The following is a 12,887-nucleotide window of genomic DNA, read 5'->3' as shown; positions in this document are numbered from 1 at the left end:
ATACCTGGAGTTGCTGTCCTGCTTATGCTCCATCACTGACAACTTAAGTATGCAGTATAGCTATTTTTTATAGTGATTGATAGGGTGCCCCCCCCCCCAAAAAAAAAAAAAAGAGGAAACACATTTACCATAATTCACCCAATTGCTTTCTTGTCAGAAATGTACTGACATGTTAGTTCAGATGACCCTCTGAACTGCAGGATTTGTACTTCCCACATCCATGATAATTTTCCCCGCCGGTGCATAGTGCTTGCACAAACGTTATTATCATAATAATCTTGGTGCATAATCTCGAAATTTGTATTGTAGTTTCACGAAATAATTTTCAATTGACTATTGTTGCAGGCACGAACTGTGTTAGCCAAGAGAGAAGTGGTGGTGTCAGCCGGGACGATTGGCTCTCCACGCCTCCTTATGTTGTCAGGCATTGGTCCAGCTCAGCACCTCACTGACCACAGTGTGAGTACCAGGTCATAATATTAGCAGTGGTGAAAATAGTGGTGATTGTTCCATGAGTGATACGTGTCCAATGGCATCTTATTCAATATATATATATATATATATATATATATATATATATATATATATATATATATATATATATATATATATATATATATATATATATATATATATATTGTCAAAGTGGGAAGTCTGAATGTGCATGGATGTTGTGCAAATGATAAGAAAGAGATAATTGTGGATGTTATGAATGAGAAGAAGCTGGATGTCCTGGCTTTAAGTGAAACAAAGCTGAAGGGGGTGGGAGAGTTTCAGTGGAGAGGAATAAATGGGATTAGGTCAGGGGTTTCAAATAGAGTTAGAGCTAAAGAAGGAGTAGCAATAATGTTGAAGGATAAGCTATGGCAGGAAAAGAGGGGCTATAAATGTATTAATTCAAGGATTATGTGGAGTAAAAATAAAGATTGGATGTGAAAAGTGGGTTATAATAAGCGTGTATGCACCTGGAGAAGAGAGAAGTGTAGAGGAGAGAGAGAGATTTTGAGAAATGTTGAGTGAATGTGTGGGGAGTTTTGAACCAAGTGTGAGAGTAATGGTGGTTGGGGATCTAAATTCTAAAGTGGGCAAAAATGTTATGGAGGGAGTAGTAAATAAATTTGGGGTGCCAGGGGTAAATGTAAATGGGGAGCCTTTAATTGAGCTATGTGTAGAAAGAAATTTGGTAATAAGTAATACATATTTTATGAAAAAGAGGATAAATAAATATACAAGGTATGATGTAGCACGTAATGAAAGTAGTTTGTTAGATTATGTATTGGTGGATAAAAGGTTGATGGGTAGGCTCCAGGATGTACATGTTTATAGGGGGGCAACTGATATATCGGATCATTATTTAGTTGTAGCTTCAGTTAAAGAGGAAGGTGGCAACAAGAAGTAAGAGGGAGGTGAAAGTGTATAAGCTAAGGGAGGAGGAAGTTTGGGTGAGATATAAGCGACTATTGGCAGAAAGGTGGGCTAGTGCAAAGATGAGTAGTGGGGGGGTTGAAGAGGGTTGGAATAGTTTTAAAAATGCAGTATTAGAATGTGGGGCAGAAGTTTGTGGTTATAGGAGGGTGGGGGCAGGTGGAAAGAGGAGTGATTGGTGGAATGATGAAGTAAAGGGTGTGATAAAAGAGAAAAAGATAGCTTATGAGAGGTTTTTACAAAGCAGAAGTGTTATAAGAAGAGCAGAGTATATGGACAGTAAAAGAAAGGTGAAGAGAGTGGTGAGAGAGTGCAAAAGGAGAGCAGATGATAGAGTGGGAGAGGCACTGTCAAGAAATTTTAATGAAAATAAGAAAAAATTTTGGAGTGAGTTAAACAAGTTAAGAAAGCCTAGGGAAAGTATGGATTTGTCAGTTAAAAATAGAGTAGGGGAGTTAGTAGATGGGGAGAGGGAGGTATTAGGTAGATGGCGAGAATATTTTGAGGAACTTTTAAATGTTGAGGAAGAAAGAGAGGCGGTAATTTCATGCACTGGTCAGGGAGGTATATCATCTTTTAGGAGTGAAGAAGAGCAGAATGTAAGTGTGGGGGAGGTACGTGAGGCATTACGTAGAATGAAAGGGGGTAAAGCAGCTGGGACTGATGGGATCATGACAGAAATGTTAAAAGCAGGGGGGAATATAGTGTTGGAGTGGTTGGTACTTTTGTTTAATAAATGTATGAAAGAGGGGAAGGTACCTAGGGATTGGCGGAGAGCATGTATAGTCCCTTTATATAAAGGGAAAGGGGACAAAAGAGATTGTAAAAATTATAGAGGAAAAAGTTTACTGAGTATACCAGGAAAAGTTTACAGTAGGGTTATAATTGAAAGAATTAGAGGTAAGACAGAATGTAGGATTGCGGATGAGCAAGGAGGTTTCAGAGTGGGTAGGGGATGTGTAGATCAAGTGTTTACATTGAAGCATATATGTGAACAGTATTTAGATAAAGGTAGGGAAGTTTTTATTGCATTTATGGATTTAGAAAAGGCATGTGATAGAGTGGATAGAGGAGCAATATGGCAGATGTTACAAGTATATTGAATAGATGGTAAGTTATTAAATGCTGTAAAGAGTTTTAATGAGGATAGTGAGGCTCAGGTTAGGGTGTGTAGAAGAGAGGGAGACTACTTTCCGGTAAAAGTAGGTCTTAGACAGGGATGTGTAATGTCACCATGGTTGTTTAATATATTTATAGATGGGGTTGTAAAGGAAGTAAATGCTAGGGTGTTCGGGAGAGGGGTGGGATTAAATTTTGGGGAATCAAATTCAAAATGGGAATTGACACAGTTACTTTTTGCTGATGATACTGTGCTGATGGGAAATTCTAAAGAAAAATTGCAAAGGTTAGTGGATGAGTTTGGGAATGTGTGCAAAGGTAGAAAGTTGAAAGTGAACATAGAAAAGAGTAAGGCGATGAGGGTATCAAATGATTTAGATAAAGAAAAATTAGATATCAAATTGGGGAGGAGGAGTATGGAAGAAGTGAATGTTTTCAGATACTTGGGAGTTGACGTGTCGGCGGATGGATTTATGAAGGATGAGGTTAATCATAGAATTGATGAGGGAAAAAAGGCGGGTGGTGCGTTGAGGTATATGTGGAGTAAAAAAACGTTATCTATGGAGGCAAAGAAGGGAATGTATGAAAGTATAGTGGTACCAACACTCTTATATGGATGTGAAGCTTGGGTGGTAAATGCAGCAGTGAGGAGACGGTTGGAGGCAGTGGAGATGTCCTGTTTAAGGGCAATGTGTGGTTTAAATATTATGCAGAAAATTCGGTGTGTGGAAATTAGGAGAAGGAGTGGAGTTGATAAAAGTATTAGTCAGAGGGCAGAAGAGGGTTTGTTGAGGTGGTTTGGCCATTTAGAGAGAATGGATCAAAGTAGAATGACAGGGAAAGCATATAAATCTATAGGGGAAGGAAGGCGGGGTAGGGGTCGTCCTCGAAAGAGTTGGAGAGAGGGGGTAAAGGAGGTTATGTGGGCGAAGGGCTTGGACTTCCAGCAAGCGTGCGTGAGCGTGTTAGATAGGAGTGAATGGAGACGAATGGTACTTGGGACCTGACGATCTGTTGGAGTGTGAGCAGGATAATATTTAGTGAAGGGATTCAGGGAAACCGGTTATTTTCATATAGTTGGACTTGAGTAATGGAAATGGGAAGTACAATGCCTGCACTTTAAAGGAGAGGTTTGGGTTATTGGCAGTTTGGAGGGATATGTTGATGTAATATATACTTTGCAAAAGCCTTCGACAAGTGTGACCATGGCGTAATAGCGCACAAAATGCGCGCTAAAGGAATAACAGGAAAAGTCGGTCGATGGATCTATAATTTCCTCACTAACAGAACACAGAGAGTAGTCGTCAACAGAGTAAAGTCCGAGGCAGCTACGGTGAAAAGCTCTGTTCCACAAGGCACAGTACTAGCTCCCATCTTGTTCCTCATCCTCATATCCGACATAGACAAGGATGTCAGCCACAGCACCGTGTCTTCCTTTGCAGATGACACCCGAATCTGCATGACAGTGTCTTCCATTGCAGACACTGCAAGGCTCCAGGCGGACATCAACCAAATCTTTCAGTGGGCTGCAGAAAACAATATGAAGTTCAACGATGAGAAATTTCAATTACTCAGATATGGTAAACATGAGGAAATTAAATCTTCATCAGAGTACAAAACAAATTCTGGCCAAGAAATAGAGCGAAACACCAACGTCAAAGACCTGGGAGTGATTATGTCGGAGGATCTCACCTTCAAGGACCATAACATTGTTCAATCGCATCTGCTAGAAAAATGACAGGATGGATAATGAGAACCTTCAAAACTAGGGAGGCCAAGCCCATGATGACACTCTTCAGGTCACTTGTTCTATCTAGGCTGGAATATTGCTGCACTCTAACAGCACCTTTCAAGGCAGGTGAAATTGCCGACCTAGAAAATGTACAGAGAACTTTCACAGCGCGCATAACGGAGATAAAACACCTCAATTACTGGGAGCGCTTGAGGTTTCTAAACCTGTATTCCCTGGAACGCAGGAGGGAGAGATACATGATTATATACACCTGGAAAATCCTAGAGGGACTAGTACCGAACTTGCACACGAAAATCACTCACTACGAAAGCAAAAGACTTGGCAGACGATGCACCATCCCCCCAATGAAAAGCAGGGGTGTCACTAGCACGTTAAGAGACCATACAATAAGTGTCAGGGGCCCGAGACTGTTCAACTGCCTCCCAGCACACATAAGGGGGATTACCAACAGACCCCTGGCAGTCTTCAAGCTGGCACTGGACAAGCACCTAAAGTCAGTTCCTGATCAGCCGGGCTGTGGCTCGTACGTTGGTTTGCGTGCAGCCAGCAGCAACAGCCTGGTTGATCAGGCGCTGATCCACCAGGAGGCCTGGTCACAGACCGGGCCGCGGGGGCGTTGACCCCCGAAACTCTCTCCAGGTAAACTCCAGGTATCTTTATATGTATATGCACTGTTGTACTAGCACCTCTGATTAATGTGTGAGTGTGGTGAAAGTGTTGAATGATGATGAAAGTATTTTCCCACCAAGGCAGGAAATTTATATATATACAGTGGCCCCCGCTTAAAAAATGCGACCAATTATGAAAATGTAAGTGCGTTTCACCATCATTCACAATCCTTATCACTGTCTACTGCGTTAACCGGGGGTCCAGAAGGATTCCCACCAAGGCAGGGTGCTTTACACTACAGTTTTGCTTTAAACAGTCTCCAACATTAACACCCCTCCTTCAGAGTGCAGGCCCTGTACTTCCCATCTCCAGGACTCAAGTCCGGCCTGCCGGTTTCCCTGAACCCCTTCATAAATGTTACTTTGCTCACACTCCAACAGCACGTCAAGTATTAAAAACCATTTGTCTCCATTCACTCCTATCAAACACACTCACGCATGCCTGCTGGAAGTCCAAGCCCCTCGCACACAAAACCTCCTTTACCCCCTCCCTCCAACCTTTCCTAGGCCGGCCCCTACCCCGCCTTCCTTCCACTACAGACTGATACACTCTTGAAGTCATTCTGTTTCACTCCATTCTCTCTACATGTCCGAACCACCTCAACAACCCTTCCTCAGCCCTCTGGACAACAGTTTTGGTAATCCCGCACCTCCTCCTAACTTCCAAACTACGAATTCTCTGCATTATATTCACACCACACATTGCCCTCAGACATGACATCTCCACTGCCTCTAGCCTTCTCCTCGCTGCAACATTCATCACCCATGCTTCACACCCATATAAGAGCATTAGTAAAACTATACTCTCATACATTCCCCTCTTTGCCTCCAAGGACAAAGTTCTTTGTCTCCACAGACTCCTAAGTGCACCACTCACCCTTTTCCCCTCATCAATTCTATGATTCACCTCATCTTTCATAGACCCATCCGCTGACACGTTCACTCCCAAATATCTGAATACATTCACCTCCTCCATACTCTCTCCCTCCAATCTGATATCCAATCTTTCATCACCTAATCTTTTTGTTATCCTCATAACCTTACTCTTTCCTGTATTCACTTTTAATTTTCTTCTTTTGCATACCCTACCAAATTCATCCACCAATCTCTGCAACTTCTGTTCAGAATCTTCCAAGAGCACAGTGTCATCTGCAAAGAGCAACTGTGACAACTCCCACTTTATGTGTGATTCTTTATCTTTTAACTCCACGCCTCTTGCCAAGACCCTCGCATTTACTTCTCTTACAACCCCATCTATAAATATATTAAACAACCACGGTGACATCACACATCCTTGTCTAAGGCCTACTTTTACTGGGAAATAATTTCCCTCTTTCCTACATACTCTAACTTGAGCCTCACTATCCTCGTAAAAACTCTTCACTGCTTTCAGTAACCTACCTCCTACACCATACACCTGCAACATCTGCCACATTGCCCCCCTATCCACCCTGTCATACGCCTTTTCCAAATCCATAAATGCCACAAAGACCTCTTTAGCCTTATCTAAATACTGTTCACTTATGTGTTACACTGTAAACACCTGGTCCACACACCCCCTACCTTTCCTAAAGCCTCCTTGTTCATCTGCTATCCTATTCTCCATCTTACTCTTAATTCTTTCAATAATAACTCTACCATACACTTTACCAGGTACTACCGTCCTGCCAAGTGAGTGTAAAACGAAAGCCTGTGATTGTTTTACATGATGGTAGGATTGCTGATGTCTTTTGTCTGTCTCATAAATATGCAAGATTACAGGTATGTCTTGCTACTTCTACTTACACTTAGGTCACACTAGACATACATGTACACATTTATTTATACACACTCATCTGAGTTTTCTTTGATTTTATCTTAATAGTTCTTGGTCTTATTACTTTTCCTTTTATATCCATGGGGAAGTGGAATAAGAATCTTTCCTCCGTAAGCCATACGTGTTGTAAAAGTCAACTAAAATGCCAGGAACAATGGGCTAGTAACCCCTTTTCCTGTAAAGATTACTAAAAAGAATAAGAAGAAGAAAATTGTCAAAGTGGGAAGTCTGAATGTGCGTGGATGTTGTGCAGATGATAAGAAAGAGATGATTGTGGATGTTATGAATGAGAAGAAGCTGGATGTCCTGGCTTTAAGTGAAACAAAGCTGAAGGGGGTGGGAGAGTTTCAATGGAGAGGAATAAATGTGATTAGGTCAGGGGTTTCAAATAGAGTTAGAGCTAAAGAAGGAGTAGCAATAATGTTGAAGGATAAGCTATGGCAGGAAAAGAGGGACTATAAATGTATTAATTCAAGGATTATGTGGAGTAAAATAAAGATTGGATGTGAAAAGTGGGTTATAATAAGCATGTATGCACCTGGAGAAGAGAGAAGTGTAGAGGAGAGAGAGAGATTTTGGGAAATGTTGAGTGAATGTGTGGGGAGTTTTGAATCAAGCGTGAGAGTAATGGTGGTTGGGGATTTCAATGCTAAAGTGGGTAAAAATGTTATGGAGGGAGTAGTAGGTAAATTTGGGGTGCCAGGGGTAAATGTAAATGGGGAGCCTTTAATTGAGCTATGTGTAGAAAGAGATTTGGTAATAAGTAATACATATTTTATGAAAAAGAGGATAAATAAATATACAAGGTATGATGTAGCACATAATGAAAGTAGTTTATTAGATTATGTATTGGTGGATAAAAGGTTGATGGGTAGGCTCCAGGATGTACATGTTTATAAAGGGGCAACTGATATATCGGATCATTATTTAGTTGTAGCTTCAGTTAGAGTAAGAGGTAGATGGGAAAAGAGGAAGGTGGCAACAACAAGTAAGAGGGAGGTGAAAGTGTATAAGCTAAGGGAGGAGGAAGTTCGGGTGAGATATAAGCGACTATTGGCAGAAAGGTGGGCTAGTGCAAAGATGAGTAGTGGGGGGGGGGGTTGAAGAGGGTTGGAATAGTTTTAAAAATGCAGTATTAGAATGTGGGGCAGAAGTTTGTGGTTATAGGAGGGTGGGGGCAGGAGGAAAGAGGAGTGATTGGTGGAATGATGAAGTAAAGGGTGTGATAAAAGAGAAAAAGGTAGCTTATGAGAGGTTTTTACAAAGCAGAAGTGTTATAAGAAGAGCAGAGTATATGGACAGTAAAAGAAAGGTGAAGAGAGTGGTGAGAGAGTGCAAAAGGAGAGCAGATGATAGTGGGAGAGGCACTGTCAAGAAATTTTAATGAAAATAAGAAAAAATTTTGGAGTGAGTTAAACAAGTTAAGAAAGCCTAGGGAAAGTATGGATTTGTCAGTTAAAAACAGAGTAGGGGAGTTAGTAGATGGGGAGATGGAGGTATTAGGTAGATGGCGAGAATATTTTGAGGAACTTTTAAATGTTAAGGAAGAAAGAGAGGCAGTAATTTCATGCACTGGTCAGGGAGGTATACCATCTTTTAGGAGTGAAGAAGAGCAGAATGTAAGTGTGGGGGAGGTACGTGAGGCATTACGTAAAATGAAAGGGGGTAAAGCAGCTGGAACTGATGGGATCATGACAGAAATGTTAAAAGCAGGGGGGAATATAGTGTTGGAGTGGTTGGTACTTTTGTTTAATAAATGTATGAAAGAGGGGAAGGTACCTAGGGATTGGCGGAGAGCATGTATAGTCCCTTTATATAAAGGGAAAGGGGACAAAAGAGATTGTAAAAATTATAGAGGAAAAAGTTTACTGAGTATACCAGGAAAAGTTTACGGAAGGGTTATAATTGAAAGAATTAGAGGTAAGACAGAATGTAGGATTGCGGATGAGCAAGGAGGTTTCAGAGTGGGTAGGGGATGTGTAGATCAAGTGTTTACATTGAAGCATATATGTGAACAGTATTTAGATAAAGGTAGGGAAGTTTTTATTGCATTTATGGATTTAGAAAAGGCATATGATAGAGTGGATAGAGGAGCAATGTGGCAGATGTTGCAAGTATATGGAATAGGTGGTAAATTATTAAATGCTGTAAAGAGTTTTTATGAGGATAGTGAGGCTCAGGTTAGGGTGTGTAGAAGAGAGGGAGACTACTTCCCAGTAAAAGTAGGTCTTAGACAGGGATGTGTAATGTCACCATGGTTGTTTAATATATTTATAGATGGGGTTGTAAAGGAAGTAAATGCTAGGGTGTTCGGGAGAGGGGTGGGATTAAATTTTGGGGAATCAAATTCAAAATGGGAATTGACACAGTTACTTTTTGCTGATGATACTGTGCTTATGGGAGATTCTAAAGAAAAATTGCAAAGGTTAGTGGATGAGTTTGGGAATGTGTGTAAAGGTAGGAAGTTGAAAGTGAACATGGAAAAGAGTAAGGTGATGAGGGTGTCAAATGACTTAGATAAAGAAAAATTGGATATCAAATTGGGGAGGAGGAGTATGGAAGAAGTGAATGTTTTCAGATACTTTGGAGTTGATGTGTCGGCGGATGGATTTATGAAGGATGAGGTTAATCATAGAATTGATGAGGGAAAAAAGGTGAGTGGTGCGTTGCGGTATATGTGGAGTCAAAAAACGTTATCTATGGAGGCAAAGAAGGGAATGTATGAAAGTATAGTAGTACCAACACTCTTATATGGGTGTGAAGCTTGGGTGGTAAATGCAGCAGCGAGGAGACGGTTGGAGGCAGTGGAGATGTCCTGTTTAAGGGCAATGTGTGGTGTAAATATTATGCAGAAAATTCGGAGTGCGGAAATTAGGAAAAGGTGTGGAGTTAATAAAAGTATTAGTCAGAGGGCAGAAGAGGGGTTGTTGATGTGGTTTGGTCATTTACAGAGAATGGATCAAAGTAGAATGACATGGAAAGCATATAAATCTATAGGGGAAGGAAGGCGGGGTAGGGGTCGTCCTCGAAAGGGTTGGAGAGAGGGGGTAAAGGAGGTTTCGTGGGCAAGGGGCTTGGACTTCCAGCAAGCGTGCGTGAGCGTGTTAGATAGGAGTGAATGGAGACGAATGGTACTTGGGACCTGACGATCTGTTGAAGTGTGAGCAGGGTAATATTTAGTGAAGGGATTCAGGGAAACCGGTTATTTTCATATAGTCAGACTTGAGTCCTGGAAATGGGAAGTACAATGCCTGCACTTTAAAGGAGGGGTTTGGGATATTGGCAGTTTGGAGGGATATGTTGTGTATCTTTATATGTATATGCTTCTAAACTGTTGTATTCTGAGCACCTCTGCAAAAAAGTGATAATGTGCGAATGTGGTGAAAGTGTTGAATGATGAAAGTATTTTCTTTTTGGGGATTTTCTTTCTTTTTTGGGTCACCCTGCCTCGGTGGGAGACGGCCGACTTGTTGAAATATATGTATATATATATATATGTATATATATATATATATATATGTATATATATATATATATATGTATATATATATATGTATGTATATATATATATATATATATGTATATATATATATATATATATTGATGAGGGAAAAAGAGTGAGTGGTGCACTTAGGAGTCTGTGGAGACAAAGAACTTTGTCCTTGGAGGCAAAGAGGGGAATGTATGAGAGTATAGTTTTACCAACGCTCTTATATTGGTGTGAAGCGTGGGTGATGAATGTTGCAGCGAGGAGAAGGCTGGAGGCAGTGGAGATGTCATGTCTGAGGGCAATGTGTGGTGTGAATATAATGCAGAGAATTCGTAGTTTGGAAGTTAGGAGGAGGTGCGGGATTACCAAAACTGTTGTCCAGAGGGCTGAGGAAGGGTTGTTGAGGTGGTTCGGACATGTAGAGAGAATGGAGCGAAACAGAATGACTTCAAGAGTGTATCAGTCTGTAGTGGAAGGAAGGCGGGGTAGGGGTCGGCCTAGGAAGGGTTGGAGGGAGGGGGTAAAGGAGGTTTTGTGTGCGAGGGGCTTGGACTTCCAGCAGGCATGCGTGAGCGTGTTTGATAGGAGTGAATGGAGACAAATGGTTTTTAATACTTGACGTGCTGTTGGAGTGTGAGCAAAGTAACATTTATGAAGGGATTCAGGGAAACCGGCAGGCCGGACTTGAGTCCTGGAGGTGGGAAGTACAGTGCCTGCACTCTGAAGGAGGGGTGTTAATGTTGCAGTTTAAAAACTGTAGTGTAAAGCACCCTTCTGGCAAGACAGTGATGGAGTGAATGATGGTGAAAGTTTTTCTTTTTCGGGCCACCCTGCCTTGGTGGGAATCGGCCGGTGTGATAATAAAAAAATAAATATATATATATATCTAGGTAGTAGGTTGGTAGACAGCAACCGCCCAGGGAGGTACTACCGTCCTGCCAAGTGAGTGTAAAACGTAAGCCTGTAATTGTTTTACACGATGGTAGGATTGCTGGTGTTTTTTCTGTCTCATAAACATGCAAGGTTTCAGGTACGTCTTGCTACTTCTGCTTACACTTAGGTCACACTACACATACATGTACAGGCATATGTATACACACCCCTCTGGGTTTTCTTCTATTTTCTTACTAGCTCTTGTTCTTGTTTATTTCCTCTTATCTCCATGGGGAAGTGGAACAGAATTCTTCCTCCGTAAGCTATGCGTGTTGTAAGAGGCGACTAAAATGCCAGGAGCAAGGGGCTAGTAACCCCTTCTCCTGTATATATTACTAAATATGAAAGGAGAAACTTTTGTTTTTCCTTTTGGGCCACCCCACCTCGGTGGGATACGGCTGGTGTGTTGAAAGAAAGAAAATATATATATATATATATATATATATATATATATTTTCAACAAGTCGGCCGTCTCCCACCGAGGCAGGGTGACCCAACGAGAAAGAAAATCCCCAGATAGAAAATACTTTCATCATCATTCAACACTTTCACCTCACTCACACATTATGACTCAAGAAATCGTAATGACACGATTGCAAACAAACCATACCCCCGGCCCGGATTGAACCCACGGTCATAGAGTCTCAAAACTCCAGCCCGTCGCGTTAGCTGGTCTAGTGGCTAACGCGACGGGCTGGAGTTTTGAGACTGACCGCGGGTTCAATCCCGGCCGGGGTTATGGTTTACTCACACATTATCACTGTTTTTGCAGAGGTGCCCAGAAGTATATACATATAAAAATACACAATATATCTCTCCAAACTGCCAATATCCCAAACCCCTTCTTTAGAGTGCAGGCATTGTACTTCCCATTTCCAGGACTCAAGTCCGGTTATATAAAATAACCGGTTTCCCTGAATCCCTTCACTAAATATTACCCTGCTCACACTCCAACAGCTTGTCAGGTCCCAAATACCATTTGTCTCCATCCACTCCTATCTAACATGCTTACGCACGCTTGCTGGAAGTCCAAGCCCCTCGCCCACAAAACCTCCTTTATCCCCTCCCTCCAACCTTTTCGAGGACGACCCCTACCCCGCCCTCTCCATGACATTCTTCTTTGATCCATTCTCTCTAAATGACCAAACCACCTCAACAAACCCTCTTCACCCCTCTGACTAATACTTTTATTAACTCCACACCTTCTCCTAATTTCCACACTCTGAATTTTCTGCATAATATTTACACCACACATTGCCCTTAGACAGGACATCTCCAATGCCTCCAACTGCCTCCTCGCTGCAGCATTCACAACCCAAGCTTCACACCCATATAAGAGTGTTGGTACCACTATACTTTCATACATTCCCTTCTTTGCCTCCATAGATAACATTTTTTGCCTCCACATGTACATCAACGCACCACTCACCTTTTTTCCTTCATCAATTCTATGATTAACCTCATCCTTCATAAATCCATCCGCTGACACGTCAACTCCGAAATATCTGAAAACATTCACTTCTTCCATACTCCTCCTCCCCAATTTGATATCCAATTTTTCTTTATCTAAATCATTTGATACTCTCATCACCTTACTCTTTTCTATGTTCACTTTCAACTTTCTACCTTTACACACATTCCCAAACTCATCCACTAACCTTTGCAATTTTTCTTTAGAATCTC

At 41.5% G+C, this 12,887-nt stretch overlaps 1 protein-coding gene across 1 annotated transcript in view; it reads left to right on the top strand.

The window, feature by feature from the left end:
- Positions 1–345: 345 nt before the first annotated feature.
- The window catches only part of LOC128699754 (glucose dehydrogenase [FAD, quinone]), a gene marked incomplete at its 5' end in the record, with an annotated part of 36,965 nt that continues 24,423 nt past the window's right edge, over positions 346–12,887 (top strand). Inside the window, 1 exon segment of the mRNA XM_070102359.1 lies at positions 346–459. Coding sequence (XP_069958460.1) covers positions 346–459 — 114 coding nt within the window.

The sequence above is a fragment of the Cherax quadricarinatus genome, chromosome 81, assembly GCF_038502225.1.
Source record: "Cherax quadricarinatus isolate ZL_2023a chromosome 81, ASM3850222v1, whole genome shotgun sequence".
Lineage (NCBI taxonomy): Eukaryota > Metazoa > Arthropoda > Malacostraca > Decapoda > Parastacidae > Cherax > Cherax quadricarinatus.
Note: the sequence above shows the minus strand (reverse complement) of the source record. Positions and strands in the feature narration are given on the sequence as shown.